This window comes from Oncorhynchus tshawytscha, linkage group LG07 (assembly GCF_018296145.1).
Source record: "Oncorhynchus tshawytscha isolate Ot180627B linkage group LG07, Otsh_v2.0, whole genome shotgun sequence".
NCBI classification, from domain to species: Eukaryota; Metazoa; Chordata; class Actinopteri; order Salmoniformes; family Salmonidae; genus Oncorhynchus; species Oncorhynchus tshawytscha.
The window spans coordinates 10660293-10675607 of NC_056435.1; the positions used below are offsets into that span (position 1 = coordinate 10660293).

General features: G+C 43.7%; 1 protein-coding gene across 2 annotated transcripts in view; it reads left to right on the forward strand.

The window, feature by feature from the left end:
- LOC112253971 (SH3 domain-binding protein 4-A) overlaps positions 1 to 15046 on the forward strand; it is a 30548-nt gene extending 15502 nt beyond the window's left edge. For both annotated transcript variants that reach the window (XM_024426137.1, XM_024426138.1), the window contains exons 2-5: positions 977 to 1190; positions 1322 to 3729; positions 12631 to 12819; positions 13108 to 15046. In XM_024426137.1, the coding sequence (XP_024281905.1) occupies positions 1067 to 1190; positions 1322 to 3729; positions 12631 to 12819; positions 13108 to 13332 (2946 nt within the window). In that variant the 5' untranslated portion in view covers positions 977 to 1066 and the 3' untranslated portion in view covers positions 13333 to 15046. The remainder of the gene's footprint in view (positions 1 to 976; positions 1191 to 1321; positions 3730 to 12630; positions 12820 to 13107) is intronic.
- Positions 15047 to 15315: the final 269 nt, after the last annotated feature.

A 15315-nucleotide genomic window follows, 5' to 3' on the forward strand; every position in this document is an offset into this window, starting at 1 on the left:
GGGCCTTTCAGAACAGGTGTATATATACTGAGATCAGGTGACAGATCATGTGACACAGAGTGCACACAGGTGGACTTTCTTTAACTAATTATGTGACTTCGAAAGGCAATTGCACCAGATCTTATTTAGGGGCTTCATAGCAAAGGGGGTGAATACATATGCACCACTTTTCCATTATTATTTTTTTTTTATTATTTAAAAAAAAATGTTATTTCACTTCACCAATTTTGACTATTTTGTGTATGTCCATTACATGAAATCCAAATAAAAATCCATTTAAATTGCAGGTTGTAATGCAACAAAATAGGAAAAATGCCAAGGGGGTGAATACTTTTGCAAGGCACTGTATCTAGCCTGCACTTAGGTTTTTACTGAATATTGTACATCTGAGAGGGTTTAAGAAGGGAATGGTCCATGATTTCCTGTTTATCCTCCATGTGATTCAGTGTCCCTCCCTGAGGATTTATGCTTCGCAAAGCAACAGAATGAGATGGAAAATATGCAATTATCATCCTCAACTGCACACTGAGATACTGAACTCAGAATTAGCCAATTCAGGCATATTGAGGACACCAATGACTGTAAAGTAATTGGAAAGGTGTTAAAATAGCAGAAGACTGACTGGGCACAGATGTCAATTCAACGTCTATTCCACATTGGTTCAATGTAATTTCGTCAAAATGACTTTGAAATAATGTTGATTCAACCAATTTGTGAACAGTGGATTATGAGTGTCATAAGATGATAAACTGTTCCAAGGCAGGGTTCACTGCTCAGAATGTTTATTCTCTTCATTGGATATTATTTGGCATCTACTGGAATCCCATTCATTTTAGTCCTTAGCCAAGACTGTCCCCGCTTCTTACTGAATCAAACCATGTTGTAAACTGTGATGATTTGATCATTTATGGCTCTTACAAGAATGGATCAATCACAGCTAATGAAGATGTTCTCATATTTGTTTCCTTTCGTATAGATACAATGGAGAGCTGCCAAAGACTAAATATCATAATTGGAGAAATGGAAGAGTAGTAGTGCGACTGCAACTCGGGCAATTCACACCAAGATGGCGGCCCACCGGATCATCAGAGGGACCAACAGTAACCATGTTCTCCCTCGCTGCAAATCGGAGGGCACGCTCATTGACCTCAACGAAGGGCTCTCTGAGGCTAGCCTCACAGATGTTAAAGGTCAGGATTCAATACTGACTAATGTACAAGACAGTTATTCAGCATTTAAAGATATACTGATTTAAATGTAAATTGAGGATGAATTGAGAATGTTTATGTGAATTTTTGATCTTCTTTTTCTTTTCATCCAGTGCCTTCTTCCAGTGCCTTACGGCTGGACAATTCAGGCTCCCTCGTAACTGCTCGTGAAGTCGTCGCCATCAAAGATTACTGCCCGTCTAGCTTTACCACGTTAAAGTTTTCCAAAGGTGACCGGCTTTATGTGATGGACACGTCGGGTGGAGAGTGGTGGTATGCCCACAACAACACAGAGATGGGCTACATCCCCTCAGCATACGTCCAGCCCATCAACTGTAGAAACTCGTCGCTCAGTGATAGTGGCATGATAGACAATCTAGGGGAATGTACAGACGAAGTGGCTAAGGAGCTGGATCTCCTAGGGGAGTGGACAGGGGTGTCCGTTAAGACCACTCCTTATTCGCCTTATTTTAACAGCAACCCCTTGTCCCTCCATACCTCCTCCACCAACCCCTTCATCAACAGTGCTCATCTACGTGGTTCTCTGGACCAGAACTGTAATGAGAGGGGAAGGTCCACGGACCTGCTCGTCTTTGACTCCCTGGAATCGTCAGTCTCCCCCTCGGTACCTAACTCTACCCCCAGCAACACCATGATCAATGGCTTCAGTAACTGCAACATCTTTGATATGACGACATCCACCAGCCCCAACCAGGACCTACATGTTTTACAGACACTGCGAAGGGATAACCCATTCCTCAGGAGCAAGCGATCGTACAGTTTATCAGAGTTGTCCGTCCTACAGACGCAATCCAACCCCCCTTTGCCTTCTTCCGGGTTCTTCACTGGCCTCAAGGCTCCCTCGCCAGAGCAGTTTCAGAGCAGGGAGGATTTCAGGACTGCGTGGCTAAACCATCGGAAGCTGGCCAGATCTTGCCATGACCTGGACTCTCTGGGGCAGAGCCCTGGTTGGGGACAGACTCAGCCGGTGGAGACCAACATTGTCTGTAAACTAGACAGTCGTGGAGGGGCTGTTCAGCTCCCAGACACCCAGATCAGCGTCCATGTCCCTGAGGGACACGTGGGTCCTGAAGACACCCAGCAGATCTCCATGAAGGCCCTACTGGACCCTCCACTGGAGCTGAACAATGACCACTGCTCCACGATCAGCCCAGTGGTGGAAATCAAACTGTCCAACATGGATACCAAGTCCTTCATCACTCTGGAGATGACTGTGTCCGTGACAGTGAAGAAAGACAGCGGTCAGGTAGCCGAGGTGCTCTGCGTCCGGAGTGACTGCAAGGAGGGACCCTATATAATCATCCCACATGCCTACCTATACAAGGACACAGTACAAGTCCAGTTGGATAACTTGGAGCCGTGTATGTACGTGGTGGTAGTGGTGCAGGCCCAGCACGTCAACCTTAATACAACTGTATGGGACAATGTGTTGAAGAAAGTCACCCTGGGTGTCTATGGGCCCAAGCATATCCATCCTTCTTTCAAGACGGTCGTGGCCCTATTTGGGCATGACTGTGCCCCTAACACCCTACTGGTGAGTGAGGTGGGGAAGCAGGCCCACTCCGCCCCTCCAGTGGCGCTCACGCTGTGGGGGAAGCATCAGTTTTTTCTGGGACGGCCCCAGGATCTCCAGGTTGGTCTATACTCCAACATGTCTAACTATATGATCAAGGCTAATGAGCAAGCAAGGATTATTCGGGGCTTCCAGGTCAAACTGGGGAAGGTTAGCCGACTCATTTACATGATCACATCCAACAACCCTGAAGACATCTCAGACTTCACCTTGCAGGTCCAGGTCAAAGATTGCCTGGACTGTATCCTGGCTCAGTTCTGCGTCCAAACCCCGCAACCGCCTCCAAAGAGTGGAGCACGGAACTCCGGCCAAAGGAGGTTCCTGAAGAAGAAAGAGGTGGTGGGTAAGATTCTTCTGTCACCTCTGGCCATCTCTGCCAAATATCCACAGTTTCAGGAGCGCTGCATCACCAACCTGAAGTTTGGCAAGTTGCTCAAAACTGTGATCAGGCAAAACAAGAGCACATACCTGTTGGAATACAAGAAGGGAGACGTGATCGCCTTGCTGAGTGAGGAGAAAATCAAACTACGAGGACAACTGTGGACCAAAGAGTGGTATATTGGATATTATCAGGGAAAGACCGGTCTTGTTCACGCGAAAAACGTTCTGGTTTTGGGGAAAGTCAAGCCTATTTATTTCTGTGGTCCGGACCTCACGACTACCGTGCTAGTGGAGGAGATTCTGAAGCCTTGCAAATTTCTCACATACATCTACGCCTCTGTGAGGACGGTACTCATGGAGAATATAGGGAACTGGAAGGCCTTTGCAGACGCGCTGGGATATGGGAACTTACCTTTGTCTTATTTCTGTCGGACTGAACCGGACAACGAGCCTGAGAAGGTTGCGTCGGTTCTGGAGAAGCTCAAGGAGGACTGCACTAACATGGACATCAAGGAGAGAAAGACCTTCCAGAAGGAACTCATGACAGTACGTTTGTGTGTGTGTGTGTTTGTCTCTCTGTCTCTCTCTCGCTCTGATGTGTGTGTGTGTGTGTGTGTGTGTGTGTGTGTGTTTGGAAACCCCTCATCATGCACATTGTACCTCTTAGGCTGTAGAAACTATTCAAATGTATGGTTCAATACAGAAACCTTATCAAAAGCAACAAAAAAAATGGGCTGTGATGTACTGTGAGATGGGGGGCTGATATGTTACTGTACTCAGCTTGTTCAGTCACCTGTGGTAAGCAGTTTTCCTTATCGCCTCAGGGTGCCTTAAGAGTCGGCCTACTTGTTGGGAGAATACATGTGGTGTGACTTACAATGCACAAAAACACAGCTACTTCACCTCCTTCAGTGCAACTCCGAGACTGAGACACAAACAGAGACGACAATATCCTGAGAGAATCTCCACAAAGCAGGCAGGGTTGCTGTTGTGACAGAAAGTGTTGACTCAACATGCCTCCCACTCCCTCTCGAGAGAGTCTCCAGTCACCCTTGTCCTTTTTAAGTTTTTAGACAGAAGTGCTTGGTAATGTAACTATACCCCACATTGCATCTATCTCAAACAGGCAACAGTTGCTTGAATTTGGATCTGTGGAGAAATTGGATCTGTCTGTGAAAGTGAGGTTGATGTCTTTTTCACAATGTTTGCTTTTGTAAACATCTTATCAGTAAGAGCTAGCATATATACGTTTATTTGGGCATGAAATATAACAGTTGTCTATGCCTTTCAATGGTATTCTGATCAAAGGCAGGCTAGAATTCAAACAAGCAACCATTTTTCTGCCATCAGGCATGATAAGCTGAGTAGACAAAGGGATGACGATGGATTGGTCCCAGAAAGCAATGAACCTTGCACAAAGCCCTAATACTCACACACACACACCCACACACACTCACACACACACACACACACACACACACACACACACACACACACACACACACACACACACACACACACACACACACACACACACACACACACACACACACACACACACATTATTTATGGTGGACACACAGATCTGTTTAATATGCCCACTAGCCTGGGAGTAACCTAACATAGCAAGCGTAAAAGAAAACACATGAGTGGTTTTCCCACATCCGGTTTTCAGTAGAAAAGGAAGCTAGGTTGAATTAGCTGTATCCCTGAAACCTGGAGGCATCTGGTTGTTGGCAACTCTGCTAATGGTGGTCTGGAAGCGGTCTTTGAATTAGATCCATGTCTTATCTTTTCATTCCAGCCAGTCCTGATAGCCTTCTAGCCACTGTAGAAACAGAGTGTTGTTGCCTATCCTGATCAGGCCAAGACACAACAGATATAACATCAGTGACACAGCTGTTGGTCCATACTGATCCCTGAACTACTGTACATTAGAGGAGGATCTTGAGGACCATTGATATTGCTGCGTTGTAGTCTACAGATGCCGTGTCTTACTTTGATCCTCCTGTTGTTGCAGGAATTTTCCTGCACCGCAAGAAGAAATGCAAAACGTGTAATGTAGTCGAGGTTTAAAAAGGCTTCTAAAGTTAGTAATTTCCTTGATTTGCCCTAATGAAAAATGTATCAACCCCTATACATTTATTTCATTAATTATATTCCACATAAGAATTCACATTTCCTGTTGCTACAGGATTATTTATCTGCGGTGTGAAACTGGCTCAAATTAAGATACGGGATCTGTATAAAGGTTTGTGTGAGGTAGATGGTTGTACAAAGGTTTGACAATATTGCAGCAGATTATGTCATTATAGTGAGAGTCTATGGTGAGAGTCTAGTGAGAGTTATGTGTTTTTCTGTTGTCCTGTGGTCATTCTGTGGTTCTGTGGCCTTTCCTCATGTTTTGTGATTTGCCCTTTTGGTGACCTTAATCTCACACAGTAGTAATTACTTCTCTGGACTAAAAGTGTTAATCAAAAAGTGTGTGCAAGAACTAAACTAAGAAGAAGCTAAGAAGCTTTAAAGCTCAGTTAGTAGGCATTGTTAGACAGAACAGAACCATGGTTAGGTCATATGCTTGTCTGAATTAACACAACAACAAAAAATACACTACATGACCAAAGGTATGTGGACACCTGCTCGTCAAACATCTCATTCCAAAGTCATGGGCATTAATATGGAGTTGATTTCCCCCCCCTTGTTGCTATAACAGCCTCCACTCTTCTGAGAAGGCTTTCCACTAGATGTTGGAATATTGCTGCGGGGACTTGCTTCCATTCAGCCACAAGAACATTATTGAGGTCGGGCACTGATGTTTGAACTCAACGTTCCAATTCATCCCAAAAGTGTTCGATGAGAATGAGGTCAGGGCTCTGAGCAGGCCAGTCAAGTTCTTCCAGACCGATCTCAACAAACCATTTCTGCAGACTTCGCTTTGTGCACAGGGGCATTGCTATGCTGAAACAGGAAAGGGCCTTCTCCAAACTGTTGGCACAAAGTTGGAAGCACAGCATCATCTAGAATGTCAATGTACTGTATGCTGTAGCATTAAGATTTCCCTTCACTGGAACTAAGTGGCCTAGCCTGAACCATGAAAACCAGCCCCAGAACATTATTCCTCCTCCACTAAACTTTACAGTTGGCAAATGGTGATCTTAGGCTTGTTTAAGGCTGCTCAGCCATGGAAACCCATTTCATGAAGCTGCCGACGAACAGCTCTTGTGCTGACGTTGCTTCCAGAGGCAGTTTGGAACCCGGTAGTGAGTGTTTTAACTGAGGACAGATGATTTTTACACGCTATGCGCTTCAGCACTCAGAGGTCCCGTTCTGTGAGCTTGTGTGGCCTACCTCTTCGTGGCTGAGCCATTGTTGCTCCTAGACCTATCCACTTCACAATAACAGCATTTACAGTTGACCAGGATAGCTCTAGCAGGGCAGAAATTTGACAAACTGACTTGTTGGAAAGGTGATATCCTATGACGGGGCCACTTTGAAAGTCACTGAGCTCTTCAGTACGGGCCATTCTACTGACAATGTTTGTGTATGGAGATTGCATGGCTGTGCGCTCAATTTTATACACCCGTCAGCAACAGGTGTGGCTGAAATATCCGAATCCACAAATATGAAATTGTGTCCACATACTTTTGTATATATAGTGCAGCTGATTATTATATAAAAGTCTCTTAATAGGAGATAACCGAGATGATCATTTATCAGCCAATTGGCCTATGATTCAAATTCCTCACAAAGCGTTCATTCACAGGTGTGACCACCATATCCATAGCTCTGTTGAGCCTAAACAATGCTGAGCTCTATGGGATTTACTAGCCTGCCTTCCCTTTTTTCTGAGTCGCTAGCATGGTCTGACAGGTGTTTGTCAGTTGAAATGTGAGGAGAGGAAAGGAGACATTGGTCAGGCCAGATCGCAGGCCAGGGGGGGGTTGAGCGACCAACGCAAACTGACACCGCTAAGAATTCTCAATGTGAAGGATGGCGTTGCTCAGGTAGTAGACAATTGAAATGCCATACCACTGCTCATCACTGAAATAGATCCCAACGGCCAACCAGAAAGACAGAGAGAGACACCTGCAGACTCCACAGAGTAGCTAGACATTAGGCTATACAAGTGGACTGCTTTTCTCTCATCAATGAATATCACATGAGGATCTCTATGGGTAGCAGAAAGACACCTCCAGATTCTTTCTTTCTTTAACCTTTATTTACACGGGGTGTCGTATTGAGACCCAGATCTCTTTGACAAAGGATCCCTGTAATACTACAGTACACATATAAAAGACACAGTATAGTCAAAAACATGATATCCCTGTGTTTTATATACAGTTGCAGTCAGAAGTTTACAGACACCTTAGCCAAATACATTTAAACTTCGTTTTTCACAATTCCTGACATTTAATCCTAGTAAGAATTGCCAGTTTTAGGTCAATTAGGATCACCACCTTATTTTAAGAATGTGAAATGTCAGAATAATAGTAGAGAGAAAGATTTATTTCAGCTTTTATTTATTTCATCACATTCCCAGTGGGTCAGAAGTTTACATACAGTCAATTAGTATTTGGTATCATTGCCTTTAAATTGTTTAACTTGGGTCAAACGTTTCAGGTAGACTTCCACAAGCTTCCCACAATAAGTTGGGTGAATTTTGGCCCCTTCCTCCTGATAGAGCTGGTGTAACTGAGTCAGGTTTGTAGGCCTCCTTGCTCGCACACGCTTTTTCAGTTCTGCCCACATATTGTCTATAGGATTGAGGTCAGGGCTTTGTGATGGCCACTCCAATACCTTGACTTTGTTGTCCTTTGCCACAACTTTGGAAGTATGCTTGGGGTCATTGACCATTTGGAAGACCCATTTGTGACCAAGCTTTAACTTCCTGACTGATGTCTTGAGATGTTGCTTCAATATATCCACATACTTTTCCTGCCTCATGATGCCATCTATTTTGTAAAGTGCACCAGTCCCTCCTACAGCAAAGCACCCCCACAGCATGATGCTGTCACCCCCGTGCCTCATGGTTGGGATGGTGTACTTCGGCTTGCAAGCCTCCCCCTTTTTCCTCCAAACATAACAATGGTCATTATGGCCAAACAGTTCTATTTTTGTTTCATCAGACCAGAGGACATTTCTCCAAAAAGTACGAGCTTTTTTTATGGTGGTTTTGGAGCAGCGGCTTCTTCCTTGCTGAGCAGCCTTTCAGGTTATGTCGATATGACTCGTTTTACTGTGCATATAGATACTTTTGTACCTGTTTCCTCCAGCGTCTTCACAAGGTCCTTTGCTGTTGTTCTGGGATTGATTTGCACTTTTCGCACCAAAGCACGTTCAACTCTAGGAGACAGAATGCGTCTACTTCCTAAGCGGTATGATGGCTGCGTGGTACCATGGTGTTTATACTTGCATACTATTGTTTGTACAGATGAACGTGGTACCTTCTGGCGTTTGGAAATAGCTCCCAAGGATGACCAGACTTGTGGAGGTCTACAATATTTTTTCTGAGGTCTTGGCTGATTTCTTTTTATTTTCCCATTATGTCAAGCAAAGAGGCACTGAGTTTGAAGGTAGGCCTTGAAATACATCCACAGGTACACCTCCAATTGACTCAAATGATGCCAATTAGCCTATCAGAAGCTTCTAAAGCCATGACAAAAAAATATATAATTTTCCAAGCTGTTTAAATACACAGTCAACTTAGTGTATGTAAACTTCTGGCCCACTTGAATAGTGATACAGTGAATGATAAGTGAAATTATCTGTCTGTAAACAATTGTTGGAAAAATTATTTGTGCCATGCACAAAGTAGATGTCCTAACCGACTTGCCAGAACTATAGTTTGTTAACAAGAAATTTGTGGAGTGGTTGAAAAACGAGGTTTAATGACTCCAACCTAAGTGCATGTAAACCTCCGACTTCAACTGTATATATCCATACTATCAGGTTGGAATAATACTGTGAAATAGTGAAAATGACCAAAATGCCCTTTTATTGTTAGAGTTTGAAAAGCCCGCCTGAAATTTCAGCCTATTTTGGTGGGAAGGAGCTCCAACCTCTCTGCCGTTAACAGCTAGTTTTCTGTTTTCCCCTCCTTACTCCCAGACAGTCCTAGCAAAATTATTGCTTCATAAATTGCTCTTTACCAAGAAGCTATTTTTATGTATTTTTTGACCATTTTAATTAAAAATAATCTGTAAATATGAAATGTAATCAATCTTTAAATATGAATTGTGATAAATGAATACAAATTTAAACAATAAATACATATAATACATTTTGTGTGTAGTAAGACACTACAAGTTGAGAATGACTTTGCACAGACACTTTTGACAAATAGATATGGCAATGATTTCAGTCACCACTGCCATCATCCTAGGTACTGTACACACCATTAAATGAAATGACTGAAAGTCACCGTTGGGCCTGCTTTCGCTATTTCAAACTACAGAGAAGTTTATAGACTGCTGATGTAGAAACTTTTCCCTCACCTATAAAGTCCCTGGTTGACTTTAATGAGCAGGTTGAGTCCTTGTTACTGTGTTCCCCCCTCCTGTCTCTCCTCTCCCCTGCTGTTAGTGTGTGTGTGTGTGTGTGTGTGTGTGTGTGTGTGTGTGTGTGTGTGTGTGCTCATTTCCCTGCCTTTTAAATGCAGGGAGAAGAGCCAGACAGGCTCATTTGGAATGGAGCTTAGAGAGATAACTGCCTCTGAGAGCTCTGGTGCACAGGGTAAATTTGAGATGTCAGTCATGTCTGTCAGGGCTTTCCCCCAGTGGACATGTGGATCAAGTCAAAGAGATGGAGTAATCCACACACACGCGCACACACACACACACACACACACACGCACGCACACACACACACACACACACACACACACACACACACACACACACACAGAGAGAGAGAGACATTTTGAAGGATGTCACTACAGCTTCCTCATTTTCATCAGCCTGCTTACCACTGGCTTTCTGAACAAATGGGAAACTGTCTGAGTGTGCGTGTGCGCAGGCGCACACACACATAGGATGCGCTTCAGAAAATGTCAGCGAGTTACGTAGTTTTATCATAGGTTTAGATTAAGAGTTGAAACGAGAGGTAAACGTGAATGGCATAAGGCCTTTTGGATTTGGAAGTTTTTATAAGGCTCCATTGCACTCTGGAATGTTTGAAAAATAAATGAGATCACTCAGTGAACTGTGCAGGAGGTCATTCAAAAGAGCTGGATTCCTTTTTATACAGTACCTCTCTGAAGATAAAGATAATGGAGTATGACATTACTAGCTATTGGTTTCATAAAAGAGTTCTGCATGAACCATAGTAAATTAACACAAAGTTTTTGGTTTTACTCATGTTATGGGATATAACTTAAGCAGCATTCAAGCATTGTTTATCTGCTGCCATGGAATAAATTACCCAACTCCTCAGCACTGTATGGGAAAAAGACATGTCATTTAGTTTGAGTTTTCCATGACAGGAAGTGATTGAAGGATTATGAAGATAGATGTTGAGTTAAGAGGTTTAAAGAGACAGTGATTAAACTAATCTTCCTGCTGGTTGAAGGCTATATGACACAACTGTGACATGGTAACTAGAGTTGTGTTCCAAAGGGCGCTCCATAAGGGTCTGGTCAAAAGTAGTACACTATATTAGGGCCCTCAAACTCAACTCTGGACCTCGAAGCCACACCATTTCTTTTCATTGTTCCCCTCTAGTCAGGAACTGATTTAGATCTGGGACACCAGGTGTGTACAATTCGTTATCAGGTAGAAAAGAAAACCAGTAGGCTTCGAACCTCGTAGGATAAGAGTTGAATACCCCTGATATATTGTATAGGGTGCCATTTGGGACTCACCCTAGTGACTACGCTACCATGTTGACTCCTTGGCCCTGCCAGACCAGTGTCAGATGATGTGAATGACACAGCATTAGGTCTGTGATTGAACTGAGTCACTCCCCACTGTGTCATTCACAGTTCACTCAGTTGCCAGTGTTGGCAGATGGCGGAAAAAGCCGGGCCCAGTAGCCAGACAGGTGGTGGTGATGGAGGACGTTATGCTGCAGTTCTATTTGAGTAACTTTGACAGAAATGTGAGTTCTGATTCAGCAGTCAGTGCAGAACAGAGGCCAGCTCATTAAAACATTGCTGTTCAGAGTCAGGCCAGGTGGCCGAGGTGACTGGAGGAGCACTGGAATGCTTTGAAGACAGTGCATGTGTCCCAGTAGCACCCTATTCCCTATTTAGTGCCCTACTTTTGACCACGGCCCATAGGGGACTTGCCTAGTTAAACAAAGGTTAAATAAAAAATGTAATAAATATAGGGCAGTGTTTCCCAACTCCAGTCCTCGAGTACCCCAACATAACCCTGGATGAGCACACCTGATTCAACTACTCATCAATCCCTAAATGAGTTGAAGGAGGTGTGTTTGTCCGGGGCTACAACATAAATATATGCTGTTGGGGGTACTGGAGGACTGGAGTTGAGAAACACCGATGTAGGGAATAGGGTGCCATTTGGGATGCAACAGGCACTCAGCTCCCAGCATGCCTCATTCTCTTTCTGCAAAGCAAACAAATGCTGGCTCTTCTGTTTAGAGACAGTACTGTGCAAAATATAGATAGTGTACCTGTCTCAGTAGATCCTGTCAAGTCGCAGGCAAACTCTCCAGAGAGACTTTAAAGTTGAAAAAACGTTTATGTATTATCTGCTTTGTAAGATAGAGTGGTGAAAAATATGCGGCCTCTTATTGGCAGGCTTAACTGGTTGGCTCAGACTTGAAAACATGAGTTCCTGTACATTAAAACATATCGTTTTTTATTGGGTTGTACTTTCCATTATCCTTTGATATTATATAGCCCTCCTGGGTTGTAGCCTACACAGTGCAGACATGCTGTGTGTCAGCCCACCTCCTCGTGGGATCCTGATAGACTTGATTTACTGTCTCTCTGTTTCTTTCACCCCCTGTTCGTCTGTGGTGTTTCTGGCGGAGAGAGGAGGGGATTACTAGTGTATTTTCTCTGGCCTCCTGGTTTTATTCTCGTTCAACACATATGTGTGTCTGTGTGGTAAGACCTAGAGAGGCTCTTGTGAATCATGCTCTAATTCACCCTCGAGAGTTCACAGCAGGCTTTATAGAGAGTCGGGAGGGATAGTGTAGCCGTAGTTAGAGACGCACATGTATTGTATCAAGACAATACCCTGGCCCCCTAATGCTGTTCCTCCCCACTCCTTTCACTATGTCTAGAGAGTCATGTCTTCACACCCCTTTAATGGTGAACACTATGTGACACAATGGTGTGTCATTGCTGATCTTTGGGGTGTGTTTTTTGAACTGTTGTGACGTAGCTAAATGTTGTCTTCTGTTGTCGACGACTTATGCTCCAGCAGGAATTCAAAGCCTGAATTAGTAAATCAAGTGGTCTTTGTGTGGCCTTTCTTCTAGGCTCTGTTGAAGATGGACTGCCAGGGTCTGGTGGCCAGGCTGATCATGGACTTTGTCCTGCTGACCACGGCCGTGGAGGTGGCCCCGCGCTGGAGGGAGCTGGCTGAGAAGCTGGCCCGGGTAAACAAGCAGCAGATGGAGCAATACGAGGCTCCGCACAGGGACAAGAACGGCCTGGTGGACAACGAGGTAAGATTATCAGCCCATTACTTCTAGGTACTGTAACATTTACTGTGTTTGACTGGTGTTGGCTGCCTCAGACCGGTAATCAAAATGGACGTGAGAAAATGCTAACCCTGCCATCTGGTTCTTGTGTGCAGTGTTCTTTCATATCAGCCAATCAGACTTGACCTTAGATGCGCATTTGGAATGATTCTCTGTCCCCTCTGTTGATCTTAAAGGGTTTTATAAGTACATTGGATTGATTGATTGATCGTTTGTTCTATGACAGTCAATTGATTGATTCTATGTTGACAGTCAATGTGGAAGCCAGCCTATGACTTCCTGCTGACCTGGGCGGCCCAAATTGGGGACAGCTACCGGGACGTGATCCAGGAGCTGCACCTGGGCCTGGACCGGATGAAGAATCCCATAACCAAGCGCTGGAAGCACCTCACCGGAACCCTCATTCTGGTCAACAGCCTAGATACGTTACGCAGCTCTGCCTTCAGCCCTGTAGGACAGGGGGACTATGCCATTTGATCTGAAACCAGCTACGTCTGAAATGGCATCCTATTCCCTTAAATAGGCTGTGTTTTCCACTAATTGGTCATTTGGCCAGTCACATCCGATCTTTTTCAGAGCTGATCTGATTGGTCAAAAGACTAATTAGTGAACAAAAGATCAGAATTGGCCTACCTGTGTAAATGCAGGCATAGTAGGCCACACATTTTTGGCTGGAGCCTGGTCAGAAGTAATGCACTATGTAGGAAGTAGTGAGTCTCAGGAGCCATCTGAGGGGTGATTCCTAACTCCCACTGACGTGAAATGTTAACTTAGTCATGCATTGACGTCAGTGGGAGAATAGGTGAGCGTTTGGTTTAACTTGAAGTTAGAGTTCACACCCAGAGATTTTTGAAGCTATGTCAGAAATGGTACCCTATTCCCTACATAGTAGTGCACTAATTTTTGCAAGAACCTGGTCAAAAGTAGTGCGATATATAGGGAAAAGTGTGCCATTTAGGATGCACCCTGAGTCTCTGGAGCTTGGCACTATGGATCCAGCAGGACTACTACTGGTATCCTCCAGCCCTCAGGATGACCAATCACCAATCGGACCTTGACCGTAGCTGTTATTCCTTGAGCTTTCAACTCTTGACCCTGCTCCCATCCTGTTGCACAGGACTACAATGCTTTGTAACCAGTAACCACCACTTCACACAGAGCACATGTTACTGTAGGTCTGTTTCTCTAGCGGGTTAAACACTCAACACTCTCATTGGAATTTACAGTAGATTATTATTAAGCCACAATACTGATGTGATTTCTAAAGGGTGGTTTTTAATCTGTATTGTCTTTTGCTACACCTTTTTTTCTACAGAAAGTGGCATAGCACTTGTTTTTATTGCTTTCTTTCCCACTAAATATATAGATATATTTCAAATGAAAAATGTACAGAAACTTGATTTTTGAAGTGCATTATATTATACGCAACCTCTTTGGATTTCTATTTCTATCCCCCTTAAGTGTTCCTGTGCTTCAAATCTCTTTTTGACTGCTCTTTGTACTTTTTGCTTGCCAAAACAGTTAGGTGCTAGCCTAGATCACAGTTTATTGTTCTATACAAAAGACTCATAATTTCAGAATAAACCCCCTTTGGTTAGTTTCCTCTACGTTCACTTTAGGACAAAATGCGTGCCACAAAAAGCTGAACAATAATTACATCATGTATCCAACAAGGATCTTTTCTCTTTGTTTCCTGAAAGTTTAAAAGCAGAATTACCTCACAACATCGTCTCTTCATTTCATTTGTTTAACCGGCAGTAACAGAATGAACAATTCTTTTGAGGAATTCAATTGGCTGTGATGGTTTCAATTGCTTGGTACGCCATTTTAAAGCTTCTGAACTAGTGAAGCCTTTTTGACCTTGATTTGCTCAGAAATATATTTTGGTTGCTGTGTTTTGCAGTTTCAATGATACCCTTCATCAATCAAAAGCTCAAACTCTGGAGCTTTGAACCTTTATACAGTCTTTCTCTTTGTGTGACGCTACTGTGTGTTTTCAGTGCAAGAGCTGTGTTTTGTACGTTTTGTGAATGCAGATGAAATGTCAATAGTATTATTTGCGTAGTTAAATGGTCACACTGGTCTGTGACGGTACCGATTGACAGGTTCTGCACATCGATGCCTCCATTAGTTGTTGTCTTTACCTGTTGGTTCATATTGACTCAATAAAATGACTGACAATTCTAAAGTGCCTCTGTCAGGCAGTGTGCAGGTTCATGGTCGGAATTTGTGTTCCGTGATTCTACATTCACAGACATTATTCAACATGATTTGTCTCAGTATGGCCCTACACAAAGGAGCACAGTGAAAGAATAGCCTAGGATACAGTGTTTTCTGGTGAGGAGTTATTGGACTCTTGGGCTAGTGGCCAGTTGGCTTGTTTGCTAATTTAAGGCATTCCTAAGCACTTGCATCAGGCTGATTCAGGAGAACAATCTCATACTGAATTTAAATAACACA